Source organism: Spermophilus citellus, assembly GCF_964194105.1.
Source record: "Spermophilus citellus genome assembly, chromosome: 11".
In the NCBI taxonomy this organism is placed as follows: Eukaryota; Metazoa; Chordata; class Mammalia; order Rodentia; family Sciuridae; genus Spermophilus; species Spermophilus citellus.
Window position 1 is genome coordinate 27,540,144 of NC_138192.1, and position 18,142 is coordinate 27,558,285.

The 18,142-nt window shown below is 40.7% G+C and overlaps 1 protein-coding gene across 1 annotated transcript in view; it reads left to right on the forward strand.

Annotated features, from left to right (window-relative positions):
- Nucleotides 1-18,142, forward strand: part of CFAP221 (cilia and flagella associated protein 221) — a gene marked incomplete at its 3' end in the record, with an annotated part of 114,787 nt that overhangs the window by 13,469 nt on the left and 83,176 nt on the right. Inside the window, exons 4-6 of the mRNA XM_081262200.1 lie at nucleotides 14,104-14,190; nucleotides 14,371-14,469; nucleotides 16,207-16,307. Coding sequence (XP_081118326.1) covers nucleotides 14,104-14,190; nucleotides 14,371-14,469; nucleotides 16,207-16,307 — 287 coding nt within the window. The remainder of the gene's footprint in view (nucleotides 1-14,103; nucleotides 14,191-14,370; nucleotides 14,470-16,206; nucleotides 16,308-18,142) is intronic.

An 18,142-nucleotide genomic window follows, 5' to 3' on the forward strand; every position in this document is an offset into this window, starting at 1 on the left:
TGGAGTGGGGACTCTGGGTGGGGATCTCTCTGCACTCACAGAGCGCTCTCAGAGTGCACACTGCTCATTTTTTTGAAGGCTACCTACACCCACCCCCCACCTCCAATCCTGGAGACACAAACCAGTGCATATATCCTTGCAGAATGACTTCTAAGTAAAAGGTGATGGAGCCACTTCTGCCCCCAGTTCTCCCTGGACTCCCAGCTCGTGGCCTTCACAGTTTTCCCCCATGACCAGCTTGAGACCAAAGGTCTTTGTCAACTTGACCAGGTCCATGGCACCTCTCCTTCCCTGTGAGTCCTGCCATCCAAGCTCTGAGAGGGATGGGCCTAGCACCCCTGTCCTCCCAGTCTCTCTTGGAAGGGCTGCTCTTGTGTATTCGCCCCTGGGAGCCCAACCTTCACCAAGACCGTTCCCTCTGCAGGGCCTCTTGCAACTCAAGAGAGGATTGGGATACTTTAATTTTTAGGTACTTAGCATGTTTTAAAAAGAGAAAATATAACAAAACAGGGTCAAAATCGTGGCACTTGAAGGATGTTCCCATGTAACAAGTAACCATCTGTTGCACCATTGTAGTCTTGTTAGGAAATAATGTCTGATTTAGGGCTTCCATGAACATAAGGCCTCAGGCAACAGGCTTGAGAGTCCAGGGCCCCAGTGATAGGCCAAACTTCTGACCTAGACTTTGACCCCAGAGTCAGTGGTATAATGAGGAAGCCTGTGGGAGTTGGCGGCCAGCTTCTCTGCTCAGGTGACCTCTCAGGACCAGACTGAGTTCAGCAGAAAACTGTCCAGGATAAAGGGGGTGTGTAAAGGACAGTACATCTCAGGGGCAGCAGGCCTATTTTATTATTAAATGGTGTATGATATATTTCAAGTCTATTTGTTTTGTTTGTTTTGGTACCAGGGATTGAACCCAAGGACCCTTAACCACTGGGTCACATCTCCCACCCTTTATTTTTTATTTTTTTATTTTTTGTTGTAGATGGACATAATACTTTTAAATTTTTTAAATTTTAATGTATCATATATGACAACAGAATGCATTACAATTCATATTACACATATAGAGCACAACTTTTCATATCTCTAATTGTACAAAAAGTAGAGTCACATCCTTCATATCTTCATATTTGTACTTAGGATAATGATGGCCATCGCATTCCACCATGTTTCCTACCCCTATGCCCTTTCCCTAACCCTCCCTCTTCTTGTCCCCTTTGCCCTATCTATACTTCATTTAATCCTCCCCTGCCAGCATATTATGGATCAGCATCCTTAAATCAGAGAAATCATTCAGCATTTTTGGGGGGGATTGGCTAACTTTGGGGATTGGCTAGCATTATATTCTCCAGCTCCATCCATTTACCTGCAAATGCCATGATTTTATTCTCTTTTAATGCTGAATAATATTCCACTGTGTATATATGCCACATTTTCTTTAACCTTTCATCTACTGAAGGGTATCTAGGTTGGCTCCACAGTTTAGCTATTGTGAATTGTGCTGTTATAAATATTGGTATGGCTGTGCCCCCGTAGTATGCTGATTTTAAATTCCTTTTAGTATAGACCGAGGAGAGGGACAGCTGGGTCAAATGGAGGTTCCATTCCCAGTTTTCCAAGGATTCTCCAAACTGCTTTTAATATTGGCTGCACCAATTTGCAGTCCCACCAGCAATATATGAGTGTGCCTTTTTCCCCACATCCTCGCCAACACTTGTTGTTGTTTGTATTCTTAACAGCTGCCATTCTGACTGGAGTGAGATGAAATCTTATTTCTCTAATTGCTAGAGATGTTGAACATTTTTTTCCTATATTTGTGGATTGATTGTATATCTTCTTCTGAGAAGTGTCTGTTCAGTTCCTTGGCCCATTTATTGATTGGGTTATTTGTTTTATTGGTGTTAAGATTTTTAGTTCTTTATATATTCCAGAGATTAGTGCTCTATCAGATGTGTGTGTGGTAAGAATTTGTTATCAATTAGTAGGCTCTCTATTCACCTCACTGATTGTTTCTTTTGCTGAGAAGAAGCTTTTTAGTTTGAATCCATCCCATTTATTGATTCTTGATATTAATTCTTAAGCTATAGGAGTCTTATTAAAGAAGTTGGGGCCTAATCTGACATGATGGAGATTAGGGCCTACTTTTTCTTCTATTAGACGCAGGGTCTCTGGTTTTATTCCTAAATCCTTGATCCATTTTGAGTTGAGTTTTGTGCATTGTGAGAGATGGGGGTTTAATTTCATTTTGTTGCCTATGGATTTCAAGTTTTCCCAGCACCATTTGTTGAAGAGGCTATTTTTTCTCCAATGTATGTTTTGGTGCCAATGTCTAATATAAGATAACTGAAATTATGTGGGTTAGTCTCTGTGTCCTCTATTCTTTTTTTTTTATTGTTGGTTGTTCAAAACATTACATAGTTCTTGACATATCATATTTCACATTTTGATTCAAGTGGGTTATGAACTCCCATTTTTACCCCGTATACAGATTGCAGAATCACATCAGTTACACTTCCATTGATTTACATATTGCCATACTAGTGTCTGTTGTATTCTGCTGCCTTTCCTATCCTCTACTATCCCCCCTCCCCTCCCCTCCCCTCCCCTCTTCTCTCTCTACCCCCTCTACTGTAATTCATTTCTCCCCTTGTATTATTTTTCCCTTTCCCCTCACTTCCTCTCGTATGTAATTTTGTATAACCATGAGGGTCTCCTTCAATTTCCATGCAATTTCCCTTCTCTCTCGCTTTCCCTCCCACCTCTCATCCTTGTTTAATGTTAATCTTCTTCTCATGCTCTTCGTCCCTACTCTGTTCTTAGTTACTCTCCTTATATCAAAGAAGTCATTTGCCATTTGTTTTTTAGGGATTGGCTGGCTTCACTTAGCATAATCTGCTCTAATGCCATCCATTTCCCTCCAAATTCTATGATTTTGTCATTTTTTAATGCAGAGTAATACTCCATTGTGTATAGATGCCACATTTTTTTTTATCCATTCATCTATTGAAGGGCATCTAGGTTGGTTCCACAGTCTTGCTATTGTGAATTGTGCTGCTATGAACATCGATGTAGCAGTGTCCCTGTAGCATGCTCTTTTTAGGTCTTTAGGGAATAGACCGAGAAGGGGAATAGCTGGGTCAAATGGTGGTTCCATTCCCAGCTTTCCAAGAAATCTCCATACTGCTTTCCAAATTGGCTGCACCAATTTGCAGTCCCACCAACAATGAGCAAGTGTACCCTTCTCCCCACATCCTCGCCAGTAGTTGTTGTTGTTTGACTTCCTAATGGCTGCCAATCTTACTGGAGTGAGATGGTATCTTAGGGTGGTTTTGATTTGCATTTCTCTGACTGTTAGCGATGCTGAGCATTTTTTCATGTGCTTGTTGATTGATAGTATGTCCTCCTCTGAGAAGTGTCTGTTCAGGTCCTTGGCCCATCTGTTGATTGGGTTATTTGTTATCTTATTGTCTAATTTTTTGAGTTCTTTGTATACTCTGGATATTAGGGCTCTATCTGAAGTGTGAGGAGTAAAGATTTGTTCCCAGGACATAGGCTCCCTATTTACCTCTCTTATTGTTTCTTTTGCTGAGGAAAAACTTTTTAGTTTGAGTAAGTCCCATTTGTTGATTCTAGTTATTAACTCTTGTGCTATGGGTGTCCTATTGAGGAATTTGGGGCCCGACCCCACAGTATGTAGATCGTAGCCAACTTTTTCTTCTATCAGACGCCGTGTCTCTGATTTGATATCAAGCTCCTTGATCCATTTTGAGTTAACTTTTGTGCATGGCGAGAGAAAGGGATTCAGTTTCATATTGATGCATATGGATTTCCAGTTTTCCCAACACCATTTGTTGAAGATGCTATCCTTCCTCCATTGCATGCTTTTAGCCCCTTTATCAAATATAAGATAGTTGTAGTTTGTGGATTGGTTTCTGTGTCCTCTATTCTGTACCATTGGTCCACCCGCCTGTTTTGGTACCAGTACCATGCTGTTTTTGTTACTATTGCTCTGTAGTATAGTTTGAAGTCTGGTATCGCTATACCACCTGATTCACACTTCCTGCTTAGCATTGTTTTTGCTATTCTGGGTCTTTTGTTTTTCCATATGAATTTCATGATTGCTTTATCTATTTCTACAAGAAATGCCGTTGGGATTTTGATTGGCACTGCATTAAACCTATAGAGAACTTTTGGTAATATCGCCATTTTGATGATGTTAGTTCTGCCTATCCATGAACAGGGTATATTTTTCCATCTTCTAAGATCTTCTTCTATTTCTCTCTTTAGGGTTCTGTAGTTTTCATTGTATAAGTCTTTCACCTCTTTTGTTAGGTTGATTCCCAAGTATTTTATTTTTTTGAGGATATTGTGAATGGAGTGTTTTTCCTCATTTCCATTTCAGAGGATTTGTCGCTGATATACAGGAATGCCTTTGATTTATGCGTGTTGATTTTATATCCTGCCACTTTGCTAAATTCATTTATTAGCTCTAATAGTTTCTTTGTAGACCCTTTTGGGTCTGCTAGGTATAGAATTATGTCATCTGCAAATAGTGATAATTTAAGTTCTTCTTTTCCAATTTTTATGCCTTTAATTTCTTTCGTCTGTCTAATTGCTCTGGCCAGTGTTTCGAGAACTATGTTGAACAGAAGTGGTGAGAGAGGGCATCCCTGACTTGTTCCAGATTTTAGAGGGAATGCCTTCAATTTTTCTCTATTCAGAATGGCCTGAGGCTTAGCATAGATTGCTTTTACAATGTTGAGGTATGTTCCTGTTATCCCTAGTTTTTCTAGAGTTTTGAACATAAAGGGATGCTATACTTTGTCGAATGCTTTTTCTGCATCTATCGAGATGATCATATGGTTCTTAATTTTAAGTCTATTGATGTGGTGAATAACATTTATTGATTTCCGTATATTGAACCAGCCTTGCATCCCAGGGATGAATCCTACTTGATCATGATGCACAATTTTTTTGATATGTTTTTGAATCCGATTCGCCAGAATTTTATTGAGGATTTTTGCATCTAGGTTCATTAGAGATATTGGTCTGTAGTTTTCTTTCTTTGAAGTGTCTTTGTCTGGTTTAGGAATCAGGGTGATGTTGGCCTCGTAGAATGATTTTGGAAGTTCTCCCTCTTTTTCTATTTCCTGAAATAGCTTGAAAAGTATTGGTATTAGTTCCTCTTTAAAGGTTTTGTAAAACTCTACTGTATACCCATCCGGTCCTGGGCTTTTCTTAGTTGGTAGTCTTTTGATGGTTTCTTCTATTTATTCAATTGATATTGGTCTGTTTAGGTTGTCTATATCCTCCTGACTCAATCTGGGCAGATCATATGACTTAAAAAATTTATTGATGCCTTCACTATCTTCTATTTTATTGGAGTATAAGGATTCAAAATAATTTCTGATTATCTTCTGTATTTCTGAAGTGTCTGTTGTGATGTTGCCTTTTTCATCCCGTATGCTAGTAATTTGAGTTCTCTCTCTTCTTCTCTTTGTTAGCATGGTTAAGGGTCTGTCAATTTTATTTATTTTTTTCAAAGAACCAACTTTTAGTTTTGTCAATTTTTTCAATTGTTTCTTTTGTTTCGATTTCATTAATTTCAGCTCTGATTTTAATTATTTCTTGCCTTCTACTTCTTTTGCTGTTGTTTTGCTCTTCTTTTTCTAGGATTTTGAGATGAAGTATGAGATCATTTATTCGTTGGTTTTTTCTTTTTTTAAGGAATGAACTCCAAGCAATGAATTTTCCTCTTAGAACTGCTTTCAATGTGTCCCATAGATTCCGATATGTTGTGTCTGTGTTTTCATTTACCTCTAAGAATTTTTTGATTTCCTCCTTTATGTCTTCTATAACCCATTGATCATTCAGTAACCTATTGTTCATTCTCCAAGTGATGCATGATTTTTCCTTCCTTCTTTTATCGTTCATTTTCAGTTTCATTCCATTATGATCAGATAAGATGCATGGCATTATCTCTACTCCTTTATATTGTCTAAGAATTGCCCTGTGACATAATATATGATCTGTTTTTGAGAAGGATCCATGTGCTGCTGAGAAAAAAGTGTAACTGCTTGATGTTGGGTGGTATATTCTATATATGTCAATTAAGTCTAGGTTATTAATTGTGTTATTGAGTTCTATAGTTTCCTTATTCAACTTTTGTTTGGAAGATCTGTCCAGTGGTGAGAGAGGTGTGTTGAAGTCTCCCATGATTATTGTATGGTGGTCTATTAGACTCTTGAACTTGAGAAGAGTTTGCTTGATGAACATAGCTGCACCATTGTTTGGGGCATATATATTTATGATTGTTATGTCTTGTTGGTGTATGGTTCCCTTGAGCAGTATGTAGTGTCCCTCTTTATCCCTTTTGATTAACTTTGGCTTGAAATCTATTTTATTTGATATGAGTATGGACACTCCTGCTTGTTTCCGAAGTCCATATAAGTGATATGATTTTTCCCAACCTTTCACCTTCAGTCTATGTATGTCTTTTCCTTTCAAATGCATCTCCTGTAGGTAGCATATTGTTGGGTCTTGTTTTGTGATCCATTCTACTAGCCTGTGTCTCTTAATTGGTGAGTTTAAGCCATTAACATTTAGGGTTATTATTGAGATATGGTTTGTTCTTCCAGCCATATTTGTTTATTTATGTTACTAAACATGGTTTGTTTTCCTCTTTGATTATTTTCCCCCCTTTACTGTCCTACCTCCCACTGTTGGTTTTCATTGTTATTTTCCATTTCCTCTTCCTGTAATGTTTTGCCGAGGATGTTTTGAAGAGATGGTTTTCTAGCTGCAAATTCTTTTAACTTTTGTTTATCGTGGAAGGTTTTAATTTCATCTTCCATCCTGAAGCTTAATTTCACTGGATACACAATTCTTGGTTGGAACCCATTTTCTTTCAGAGTTTGAAATATGTTATTCCAGGATCTTCTAGCTTTCAGAGTCTGTGTTGAAAGATCAGCTGTTATCCTGATTGGTTTACCCCTAAATGTAATCTGCTTCCTTTCTCTTGTAGCTTTTAAAATTCTCTCCTTATTCTGTATGCTGGGCATCTTCATTATAATGTGTCTAGGTGTGGATCTCTTATGATTTTGCACATTCGGCATCCTGTAGGCTTCTAGGATTTGGGATTCTGTCTCATTCTTCAAGTCTGGGAAGTTTTCTCGTATTATTTCATTGAATAGATTGCTCATTCCTTTGGTTTGGACCTCTATACCTTCATGTATCCCAATGACTCTTAAATTTGGTCTCTTTATGTTATCCCATATTTCTTGGATGTTCTGCTCATGGTTTCTTAGCAGTCTTGCTGAGCTGTCTATGTTCTTTTCAAGTTGAAATACTTTGTCTTCATTGTCTGATGTTCTATCTTCTAAGTGTTCTACTCTGCTGGTAGTATTCTCAATTGAGTTTTTAAGTTGGTTTATTGCTTCCTGCATTTCTAGGATTTCTGTTTGTTTGTTTTTTATTATCTCTATCTCCCTGTATAGTTGATCTTTTGCTTCTTGGATTTGTTTATGTAATTCATTGTCGAAGTGATCTTTCATTGTCTGGTTTTGCTGTCTAATGTCTTCCTTGAGACTCCAGATCATCTGAAGTGTGTATATCCTGAATTCTTTATCTGACATTCCATCTGCTGCAGCTATTACCTCTTCTAAAGTTGAGTTGACCTGCATTGCTTGTGGTCCTTTCTTTCCTTGTCTTTTCATACTGCTTGCGTTTCTTTCTGCTTGGTGAAACTGTTGTGTTTTTGAAATTTCCCCCCTATTTATTTATATTGCTCTTGTATAGTTGACAAGTCTCCCTTGCAGGGCGGGCGGCGGCTGTGCTCCTCCTCCAGTTGGTGTGACATGTCTACCACGCCAGCAGGCCGCTGGGCCTGTCCTGCTGGTCGGTCGCAGGTCTGCCTACCTTGCGGGCTCGGGCGGCAGCTCTGCTTGGCCCCCACTGCAGTTGGGGTGAAGCGATACCATGCCGGCGGGTCACTAGGCCCACTCCGGGCGCGGGCGGCGGCCCTTCTCTGCCCCTACTCCCATTGGTGTGACGTGTCTACCACGCTGGCAGGCCGCTGGGCCCATTCCGCCGATCAGCCGGTGGTCTGCCTACCTTGAAGGCTCGGGCAGCAGCTCTGCTCAGCCCCCACCACAGTTGGGCTGAAGTGATACCACACCGGCCGGTCGCTGGGGCTGTTCCGGATGCGGGCTGCAGCTCTGCTCTGCCCCTCTGGCCCCCACAGCACTCAGCAGGATCCGGACCGAGAAGCAGTCTCCGCGGGTTCCTCAGCCCTGGGTCAGAGCAGCTCCGGGAGCCAGAACTCGGCCGCCCCGGGCTCCGTGTATGTTCTGATAGGAGCAGGCCCCAAGAAGCAGTTTCCGCGGGTTCTTCATCCCTGGGCCAGAGCAGTTCCGGGAGCCAGAACCCGGCCGCTCTGGGCTCCATGCATGCTCTGATAGGAGCAGGCTCCAAGAAGCAGCCTCCGCGGGCTCCTTAGCCCTGGGCCAGAGCAGTTCCGGGAGCCAGAACCCGGCCGCTCTGGGCTCCATGCATGCTCTGATAGGAGCAGGCTCCAAGAAGCAGCCTCCGCGGGCTCCTTAGCCCTGGGCCAGAGCAGTTCTGGGAGCCAGAATTCGGCCGCCCCGGGCTCCGTGTATGTTCTGATAGACGCAGGCCCCAAGAAGCAGTTTCCGCGGGTTCTTTAGCACTGCGCCTGAGTAATTTGTCTGCGAGACGCAGGCGAACGGCAGCCTGAAATTACCTGTTCTATGGTTGAATGAGCTACGATCAGTCAAAAACAGGGATGATGACGTCAACTCTCCAAGATGGTGGCCACTGGCTTCCTCTGTGGTCTGACGGTGGAGAACCGAACTGGACCGCTTCCTTCCCCTGTCTCAAACCCAGAATTCAGCACTGTGTGTAGTGTTTGCACAGCTGGCAGGAGCCCACAGAATCCGCAACGCTGTATCTTTGCGTTGCTATCTCTTGCTTCCCAGCGCGTGCCGCAGATTCTAGCCACGAGGCGATTTGCTGAATAAGCGGCGTGACCCTCCGTGCGGACAAATCGCTCGCATTTGAGCCCCTGTAGCTGATCCTCATGTGATGAAAATCCTTCCACTAGGTTTTGGAGCACCCCAGTTTTGCTAGAAATTCCTAACAAGATAGTTTTTAGCTGTTCTAACTCATCATTCTTCCGAACAGTGACGCGGTACACGGGAGTGATGCACTCCCTTCGCCGCCATCTTCCCCCTCCCTGTGTCCTCTATTCTGTACCATTGTCTACCAGTCTGTTTTGGTGTCAATACCATGCTGTTTTTGTTATTATTACTCTGTAGTATAGTTTAAGGTCTGGTATAGCAATGCCACCTGCTTCACTCTTCTTGCTAAGGATTGCTCTAGCTATTCTGGGTCTCTTAGTTTTCCAGATGAATTTCATGACTGCTTTTTCTATTTCTATGAAGAACATAATTGGGATTTTGATTGGAATTGCATTAACTCTGTACAGTGCTTTTGGTAGTATGGCCATTTTGTCAATATTACTTCTGCCTATCAAAGAACAAGGTAGATATTTCCATCTTCTAAGGTCTTCTTTAATTTCTTTGTTTAGTATTCTGTAAAAAGTTTTCATTGTAGAGGTCTTTCACCTCTTTCATTAAGTTGGTTCCCAAGTATTTTATTTATTTATTTATTTTGATGCTATTATTAATGGGATAGTTTTCCTCATTTCCCTTTCAGAGGATTTTTCACTGATAAACAGAAATGCCTTTGATTTATGGACGTTGGTTTTGTATCCTTCTACTTTGCTGAATTCATTTACTAGTTCTAGAAGTTTTGTGGTGGAGTTTTTTTGGGTCTTCTAGGTATAGAATCATATCATCAGCAAATAGTACTAATTTGAGTTCTTCTTTAACTATTTGTATCCCTTTAATTTCTTTCGTCTAATTACTCTGGTCAGTGTTTTAAGAACTATGTTAAATAGAAGTGGTGAAAGAGGGCATCCCTGTCTTGTTCCAGTTTTTAGAGGGAATGCTTTCGATTTTTCTCCATTTAGAATGGTGTTGGCCTGGGGCTTAGTTAGCATAGATAGCTTTTATGATATTGAGATATGTTCCTATTATCCCTAGTTTTTCTAGTGTTTTGAACATGAAGTGGTGCTGTATTTCATTGAATGCTTTTTCTGCATCTATTGAGATGATCATAAGGTTCTTATTTTTAAGTCTATTGATGTGATGAATTACATTTATTGATTTCCATATGTTGAACCAACCTTGCCTCCCTGGAATGAACCCCACATGATCATGGTGTACTATCTTTTTGTTATGCTTTTGTATGCAATTTGTAAGAATTTTATTGAGAATTTTTGCATCTATATTCATTAGAGCTATTGGCCTGATGTTTTCTTTTTTTTGATGTGTCTTTGCCTGGTTTTGGAATCAGGATGATATTGGCCTCATAGAATGAATTTGAAAGTGCTCCTTATTTTTTTGTTTCTTGAAATAAATTGAAGAGTATTGGTACTGGTTCTTATTTAAAGGTCTTGTAGAAGTCAACTGTGTATCCATCCAGTCCTGGGCTTTTCTTGGTTGATGGGCTTCTGATGGCTTCTTCTATTTTGTTGCTTGAAATTGATCTGTTTAAATTGTGTATATCATCCTGATTCAATTTGGGCAAATCATATGGTTCTAGAAATTTGTCGATGCCTTTGATATTTTCTATTTTACTGGAATACAAGTTTTCAAAATAATTTCTAATTATCTTCTGTATTTCTCTAGTGTCTGTTGTGATATTTCCTTTTTCATCACATATGTTAGTAATTTGAGTTTTCTCTCTCCTTAGCATGGCTAAAGGGCCTGTCAATTTTATTTAATTTTTCAAAGAACCAACTTTTTCTTTTGTCAATTTTTTCAATTGTTTATTTTGTTTAAATTTTATTGATTTCAGCTCTGATTTTAATTATTTCCTATCTTCTGCTTTTGATGTAGATTTGATTTCATTTTTCTAGGGCTTTGAGATGTAATGTTAAGTCATTTATTTGTTGACTTTTTCTTCTTTTAAGGAATGAACTCCATACAATGAACTTTCCTCTTAGAACTGCCTTCATAGTGTCCCAGAGATTTTAATATGTTGTGTCTGTGTTCTTATTCACCTCTAAGAATTTTTAAAATCTCCTCCCTGATGTCTTCTGCAACCCATTGTTCATTCAGTAGCATATTATTTAGTCTCCAGATATTGGAATCATTTCTTATTTTATTTCTTATTTCTAAGATCCTTATTCATTGATTTCAAATTTCATTCCATTATGATCTAATAGAATGCAGGATAGTATCTCTACTTTTTTAATTTGCTAAGAGTTGCTTGGTGGCATAATATATGGCCTACTTTAGAGAAGGATCAATGTGCTGCGGAGAAGAAGTGTATTCACTCGTTGAAGGATGAAATATTCTCTACATGTCATCCAAAATTATCATGTTGTGGTCTACTTGACTCTTGAACTTAAGAAGAGTTTGTTTGATGAACATAGATGCTCCATTGTTTGGGGAGTACATATTTATAATTGTTAAGTCTTGTTTGTGTGTGGCTCCCTTGAGCAGTATGAAATGTCCTTCTTTATCCTTTTTGATTGACTTTAGCTTGAAGTCTACTTTATTTGATGAGGATGGAAACCCCTGCTTGCTTCTGCAGTCCATGTGAGTGGTATGATTTTTCCCAACTCTTCACCTTCAGTCTGTGAATGTCTTTTTCTATGAGATGAGTCTCTTGGAGGCAGCATATTGTTGGGTCTATTTTTTTGATCCAATCTACTAGTCTATGTCTTTTGATTGGTGAGTTTAGGCCATTAGCATTCAGAGTTATTATTGAGAAATGATTTCCAGCCATTTTTGTTTATTTTTGGTATTTAATGTGACTTGGTTTATCCTCTGATTAGATTTTCCTTTAGTGTAATCCCTCTCTCTGCTGATTTTCTTCATTGTTTTTCATTTCCTCTTTGTGGAATATTTTGCTGAGGATGTTCTGTAGTGCAGGATTTCTAGTTGTAAATTCTTTTAACTTTTGTTTATCATAGAAAGTTTTTATTTCATCATCAAATCTAAAGCTTAAATTTGCTGGATATAAGATTCTTGGTTGACTTCCATTTTCTTTGAGAGCTTGGTATGTGTTGTTCCAGGATCTCCTGGCTTTGAGGGTCTGGGTTGAAAAGTCTGCCGAGATATGAATTGGTCTCCCCCTATATGTGATCTCTTGCAGCTTTTAAGATTCTATCTTTATTCTGTATGCTAGGCATTTTCATTATAATCTGCCTTGGTGTATATCTGTTGTAATTTTGTCCTGTAAGCCTCTTGTATTTGGTTTTCCAATTCATTCTTCATGCTTGGGAAATTTTCTGATATTATCTCCTTGAAGAGATTGTGCATTCCTTTGGTTTGAATCTCTGTGTCTTCCTCTATCCCAGTAACTCTTAGATTTGGTCTTTTGATGCTGTCCCATAATTCTTGGATATTCTATTCATGGTTTTTATTATCTTCACTGTGTGGTCAACTTATTTTCCAGATTGTAAAGTTTGTCTTCTGATGTTCTGTCTTCCAAGTGATCTAGTCTGTTGCTTATGCCTTCTATTGAGTTTTTTATTTGGTTTATTGTTTCCTTCATTTCAAGGATTTCTGACTGATTTTTTTTTCAGAGTCTCTCTTTCTTGAAGTAATCTTTTGCTACCTGTATTTGCTCTCTTATCTCTTTGTTGGAGTGATCCATTTTTGCCTGTATTTGCTCTTTTAGGTCATTCTTTAATTCACAGATCATTTTAATCATGAACCTTCTGAACGCCTTCTCTGACATTTCATCAACTTCACTGTCCATAGGTTCTATTATTATAGTGTCCTGGTTTGTTTGTGGGTACTTTCCTCCCTTGTTTTTTCATGTTGTCTATGTGTCTTCCTTTCTTGCAGTGTGGATCTGAGATATTACAGTTTCTACCCTGTATTCTTGTTGTACCCATGCAGATTGTCTGTACCTCACCTTGATGTTGGGCTTCCAGACCCTGCTGGTGTCCCTTAATGTATGCTACTCAACGAAAAGTGGTGGGAGCAATAGCCAAGGTAACTCAAGATAATGGTGGAGGTGCCCCCAAGATGGATGCAATGTCTTACAGAGATGGGGCCTCCCATTCTCTTTGGGATGCCTGCTCTGAGATGCAGCAGCTTCTAGGCCATGTCTGTTGTCAAAAGGTAGGGATTACCATGTGGGGATGGCTATGGTGATGTCTGCAGTGTCTCAAGGTGGAAGTGGGTTAGGCTTAGGCTCCCAGGTGGCAAACTCAGACCTACCCTGGGTCTGGGTCCCACATATGTTGGTGTGGGCAAATCTGGGCCCTGCCTGAGCTCCCACAATAGTCTGCTGGTTGGAAGTGGCAGTCCAGAGAGTAGCTGCCGGTGGATGGATGGACTTGGGCCTACTGTAAGCCTAAGTCCCATTCAAGTCGGTAGGACCTTTTTTATTTATTTATTTGTACATGGTCCTGTTGAGGATCAAACCCAGTGCCTCACACATGCTAGGCAAGCACTCTGCCACTGAGCCACAACCCCAGTACCCACAGGATCTCACTGAATTCTGAGGTTGGCTTTGAATTTGCAATCCTCCTGCCTCAGCCCCCCAGCCACTGGGATTACAGGGTTGTACCACCATGCCCAGCTAAGTCTTTTTAAAAGTTAAAAAAATAGGGAGCTAGGGTTGTGGCTCAGTGGTAGAGCACTTGCCTTGCAGGTGTGAGGCGCTGAGTTCAATCCTCAGCACCACATAAAAATAAATAAGAGTGGGGCCGGGGTAGTGGCTCAGTGGTAGACTGCTCGCCTAGCATGCATGAGGCACTGGGTTCGATCCTCGGCACCACATAAAAACAAACTAATGTAACAACATTAAAAAAAAACTAAAGATACATAAGTAAATAAATGTTTTAATAAATAAATAAATAAATAAGAGTATTCTGCCCATCTACAACTAAAAAATATTTTAAAAAGTATAAACCCTGAAATTCCCTTAACCAAGATGAGATGTCACTAATCATAGAGATGAAACACTGTCCTAACTGCATCTTTTTCTCACCAGCACCTGGTCAATATTTCTGATGAAGACACACATGTTCATATTTTACCTCCACAAACCAAATTCTTCCAGATCAGCTATGTGAAAAAGGTAGGCATCGCGGGATCACCTGTCCTCACGGGGTCACCTGCCCTCGCCACGCTCTTCTCTGCTGGGTTGTGGTTTCCTGTGTCTCCAACCTGCTGGGGTAGGAGCATAGCATGTTGTCACCACAGTGCTTCTGTCTGTGAGCCTGGTGTTTGTCCCAACAAGAGCCTACCTGCTTTCCAGGAACACCGCCTGGTCCCTGGCTTGTCCCTCATGGTCACCATTACCTTTTCTCCTGATGAGTGGCGATACTATTATGACTGCATCCGCATTCACTGTAAGGTAAGTTTCTTAAAATTGCGTTTTTGTTGGGGTGGGGAGGGGTCAACATTTCTATCCTTGAGGGAGGAAGAAAGAAATGTAATGACCAGTCAGAGCTTTCTCAGCCTGGGCTGGGCAGACCGACTGGCCAGGAAGGAGTGGCCCAGTGATGGACACCCAAGGTAGGAGGGTGTTAGGCTGCTATGAACCTGGTAGGTTCAGGAGACACTGTGTGCTGCCACGTCCTGATAGAAACCTCCTTTATTGTGTGGGACTGGGAGGTGGTGGAGACATGAACACTCTCCTTAAAGTGCTCGGCTGAAAAATCAACACACACCCAAGTTGTGATCATAAAAACAGGGGCAGCCTTCAGGGCCTGTGGGGAGTTGGAGCCTGGTGGCCTGACCCCCAGATGGCTGCACGGTTCAGTTTGTTTGTATGCATCTGTTCTAGGTCTCCTCATTCACCCTTCGGCCTCTAGCCAGAGCCAGCTCCACATGTTGTCCATTTTCTTAAAACTGCCACCTCCACCCACCCTTTCTCCATACTGCAGAGAATCTAGGAGCTTGAGAAGCCTCAAAGTTAAGAGCATTCTTTGTTTCAAAAGTAAAATGGAGGGACCAGGGTTGCGGCTCAGTGGTAGAGCACTTGCCTAGCATGCGTAAGGCACTGGGTTCGATCCTTGGCACCACATAAAAATAAACAAATACAATAAAGGTATTGTGTCCATCTACCACTAACAAAAATATTTTTAAAAAAGTAAAATGGAAGAGTAATGTTCAGTTTCTTTTTTGTTTTTCCTTTTTAAGCAATACTCATTATTTACTATCTGTACCAAAAGGTGACTTGTCTTTGGTTTTCCTTGTTGAAGACAGAATAAAAATTTGCCACCTTAATTTTTATGGCATGACCTCACTGGCTCATGTCATTGTATCAGAGATGATTTCCCATGGGAGACAGCAAGAACCTTAGGCCCAAGACACCGCAAATATTTTAGATCATGAAACACGTTTCCTTACGATTGTGACAAACCATTTGTTGTTATTCAGAGATTCCATTTAAAAAAAAAAGCATAAAAATGAAACCAGAATATTGTTTTCAGAAAGAATATTCTGTACTCAATAGAAGAAAAATTCCTAGAATGGGCATTGTACAGAGTACTAGGGTACATTTCCAGCCACCCACATATAATAGTGCTAATAATAACACCTCATATTTATGCAATACTTCTAAGTTTTTAAGATTTTCATCCACTTTAATTCTTAAAAACACCTTTTAGGAAAGGCATGATTGTCTCCATTTTACACAGGAAGAAACAGATCCAGAGAGAATAAAGGTCTTGCTCAAGGTCAAACATTATGCAGAACTAGAAGCAAGTTTCTGGGCTCTCTTGCCAGTAATTTTTTTTACTATTCTGTGATGTTTAGATCAGAGATTCTGTGCTGGTTTCTCTTTCCCTCAGGTCATCAGTGATGATCTTTTGAGCTAGAAGCAGACAGGTTATCATCATTATATCTATGTGGGACATGATTAGCTTTCTTGGTAATAATGAACATCATTTCAGTGAATTTCCTTCACTTTTTTATGGCTAAAAAAAAACCCTCAATATTTGTAATGCTGCACTTACACACTGAAGTTTCTTAAGGAATTTTTTTAGATGATTAAAAAATAAAATAGAAAATAAGGCATCTTCAAATTGGTCTTTAAAGGTTATAGTTTTCAGAATGTCAAACTTGACTTTCTTCTCATTAATTTTAGGGGGATGACACTTTGCTTGTCCCTATCCATGCCTATCCTGTCATGAACACACTGGACTTTCCCAAGTTTATAAATCTATCAAATGTCCTCCTTGGTAAAAGGTGAGTTACAAAAAGGAACCAGAAAAAGGTCATAGGATTGAAAAGTTAAGAGATGCTTACACAAAGGAAAACTTAGACTTGTGTCCTTCTAGTGGAAGTTCATCTTTCTACCTGAATTAGACTGGGCTTTTATCTACAAAAAGCAAAAACAAACAAACAAACAACAAAAAAAAAAAACCAGACAAAAAGTCAAATTATTGTAACAAAGAAAGGGAATGCACTGGGTTATTTGATTGAAAGGTGCAGGGGAGGTCTTCAGGCATGGCTGGAGGTAGGGGGTTTAAATTCCCTTGTGGGTACCTTTTTCTCCCTATGTCCTGGTTCTTCTGTCTTCTGCTTCCTTCTCAACAGGTCCTCACTCATAGGGGAAAGACAGCTACTGATCCTTGCCTGGCAACAGGAGAGATTAAGGGGCTAGAGGAATTGGGGTTGTCAAGCAGAAACTCAGGATTGCGTCTTACTGGACCAACTTGGATCATATGCTCATCTGTTAACCAGCCTGCTTTTAGATGAAGGGAGGGCAAACAACAGTTATTCACCGCAGGAGCCAGATCTCAGATTTTCTCCTTCTTGTTGGAAAAAATGGTTAATGGTTCCATTTTTTTGAAATTTAATTATGTCTTTTTTTTTTTTTTGGTAAATACTTATTAAATGCCTATTACCAGCCCTTGTGCTCTAAGGATATAAAGAAGTTGGATATTGAGCGACTGGATATTGATATATAATGGTCATGCCAGTTGCTAAAATATCAAAATGCTTCTAATAATACTAGTTGGTTACTATCTGTACCAAAAGGTGACTTATCTTTGGTTTTCCTTGTTAAAGACAGAATAAAAGTTCGCTAACTTAATTTTTATAAATCGATGGCGTTACCTCACTGGCTCATGTCCTCATATTGGAGATGATTTCCCATGGGGGAGAGAAAGAATCTTGGGCCCAAGACACCGCAAATATTTTAGATCAAGAAACAATTTATATCAAGAAAAAATTTTCTTAAGATTGTTGGGAAATAATGCTGCCCTGCGTCCCATCTCTTCACCCAGCTGGCGGCTTCTCCCCTGCCCGCTACCTCCTGGGGATTCAGCTACTAAGGAATTCACACCCAGCGACTTGGGGGCTGGGGAGGCACCTGCAGCCCTGGGCTCCATGGGTCCACTCTGACCGGTGGCTGCCTGTGAGGTGCTGATTGGGTGATATTTGAACATCATCCATGGTTCTGCAGGTGTCTGAGTCCAATGGGAGTGGGACCTGTCCTCAGATGATGACACCATTCTAAGTGCAGTGGTAGGGACACACACAGGGAGCTGAGTGGGCCAGAGAGGGAGCGCTCGGCTCTGACTGGGGAGATGCAGAAAGTCCTTAGTGGCACAAGAAGAGACATCTGGGTTATCCAAGGATGGCACTCCAAGCAGGAAGAGAGCATCTACAAAGCCATGGTGAAGCAGGGTAGGGACTGCATCTTGTCAGTGATGAGGGGTCCTGAAGGGTTAGGACTCATCCTGTGGTTGGTCACAGGCCCAGAGGTGGCCAAAGTCTGTGGGCTTCAGCAGGCCTGGGGGACAGGAGCAGAGACAAGTGAGCTGCAGGCAGCGTGGAGCAGGGGTACTAAGCACTGAAGGCCTGGGGCCTCCATTAGCGTGAGGAGCAACAGGAATCCTTGGAGTGGTGGCGGAAACCAATGCACATGAGCTGTAGAGTTCTTTTTAGTACCATCTGTAGTACTGAGCGGAACTCCAGAATTTAGCTCCTGTGTGACTCTCTTCTCTTCCCCTACCTTGCACCTTCCTGGTGAGTTTCTGACTCAGTTTCTCTGTTTACTTTTGTTTTAAAATAAC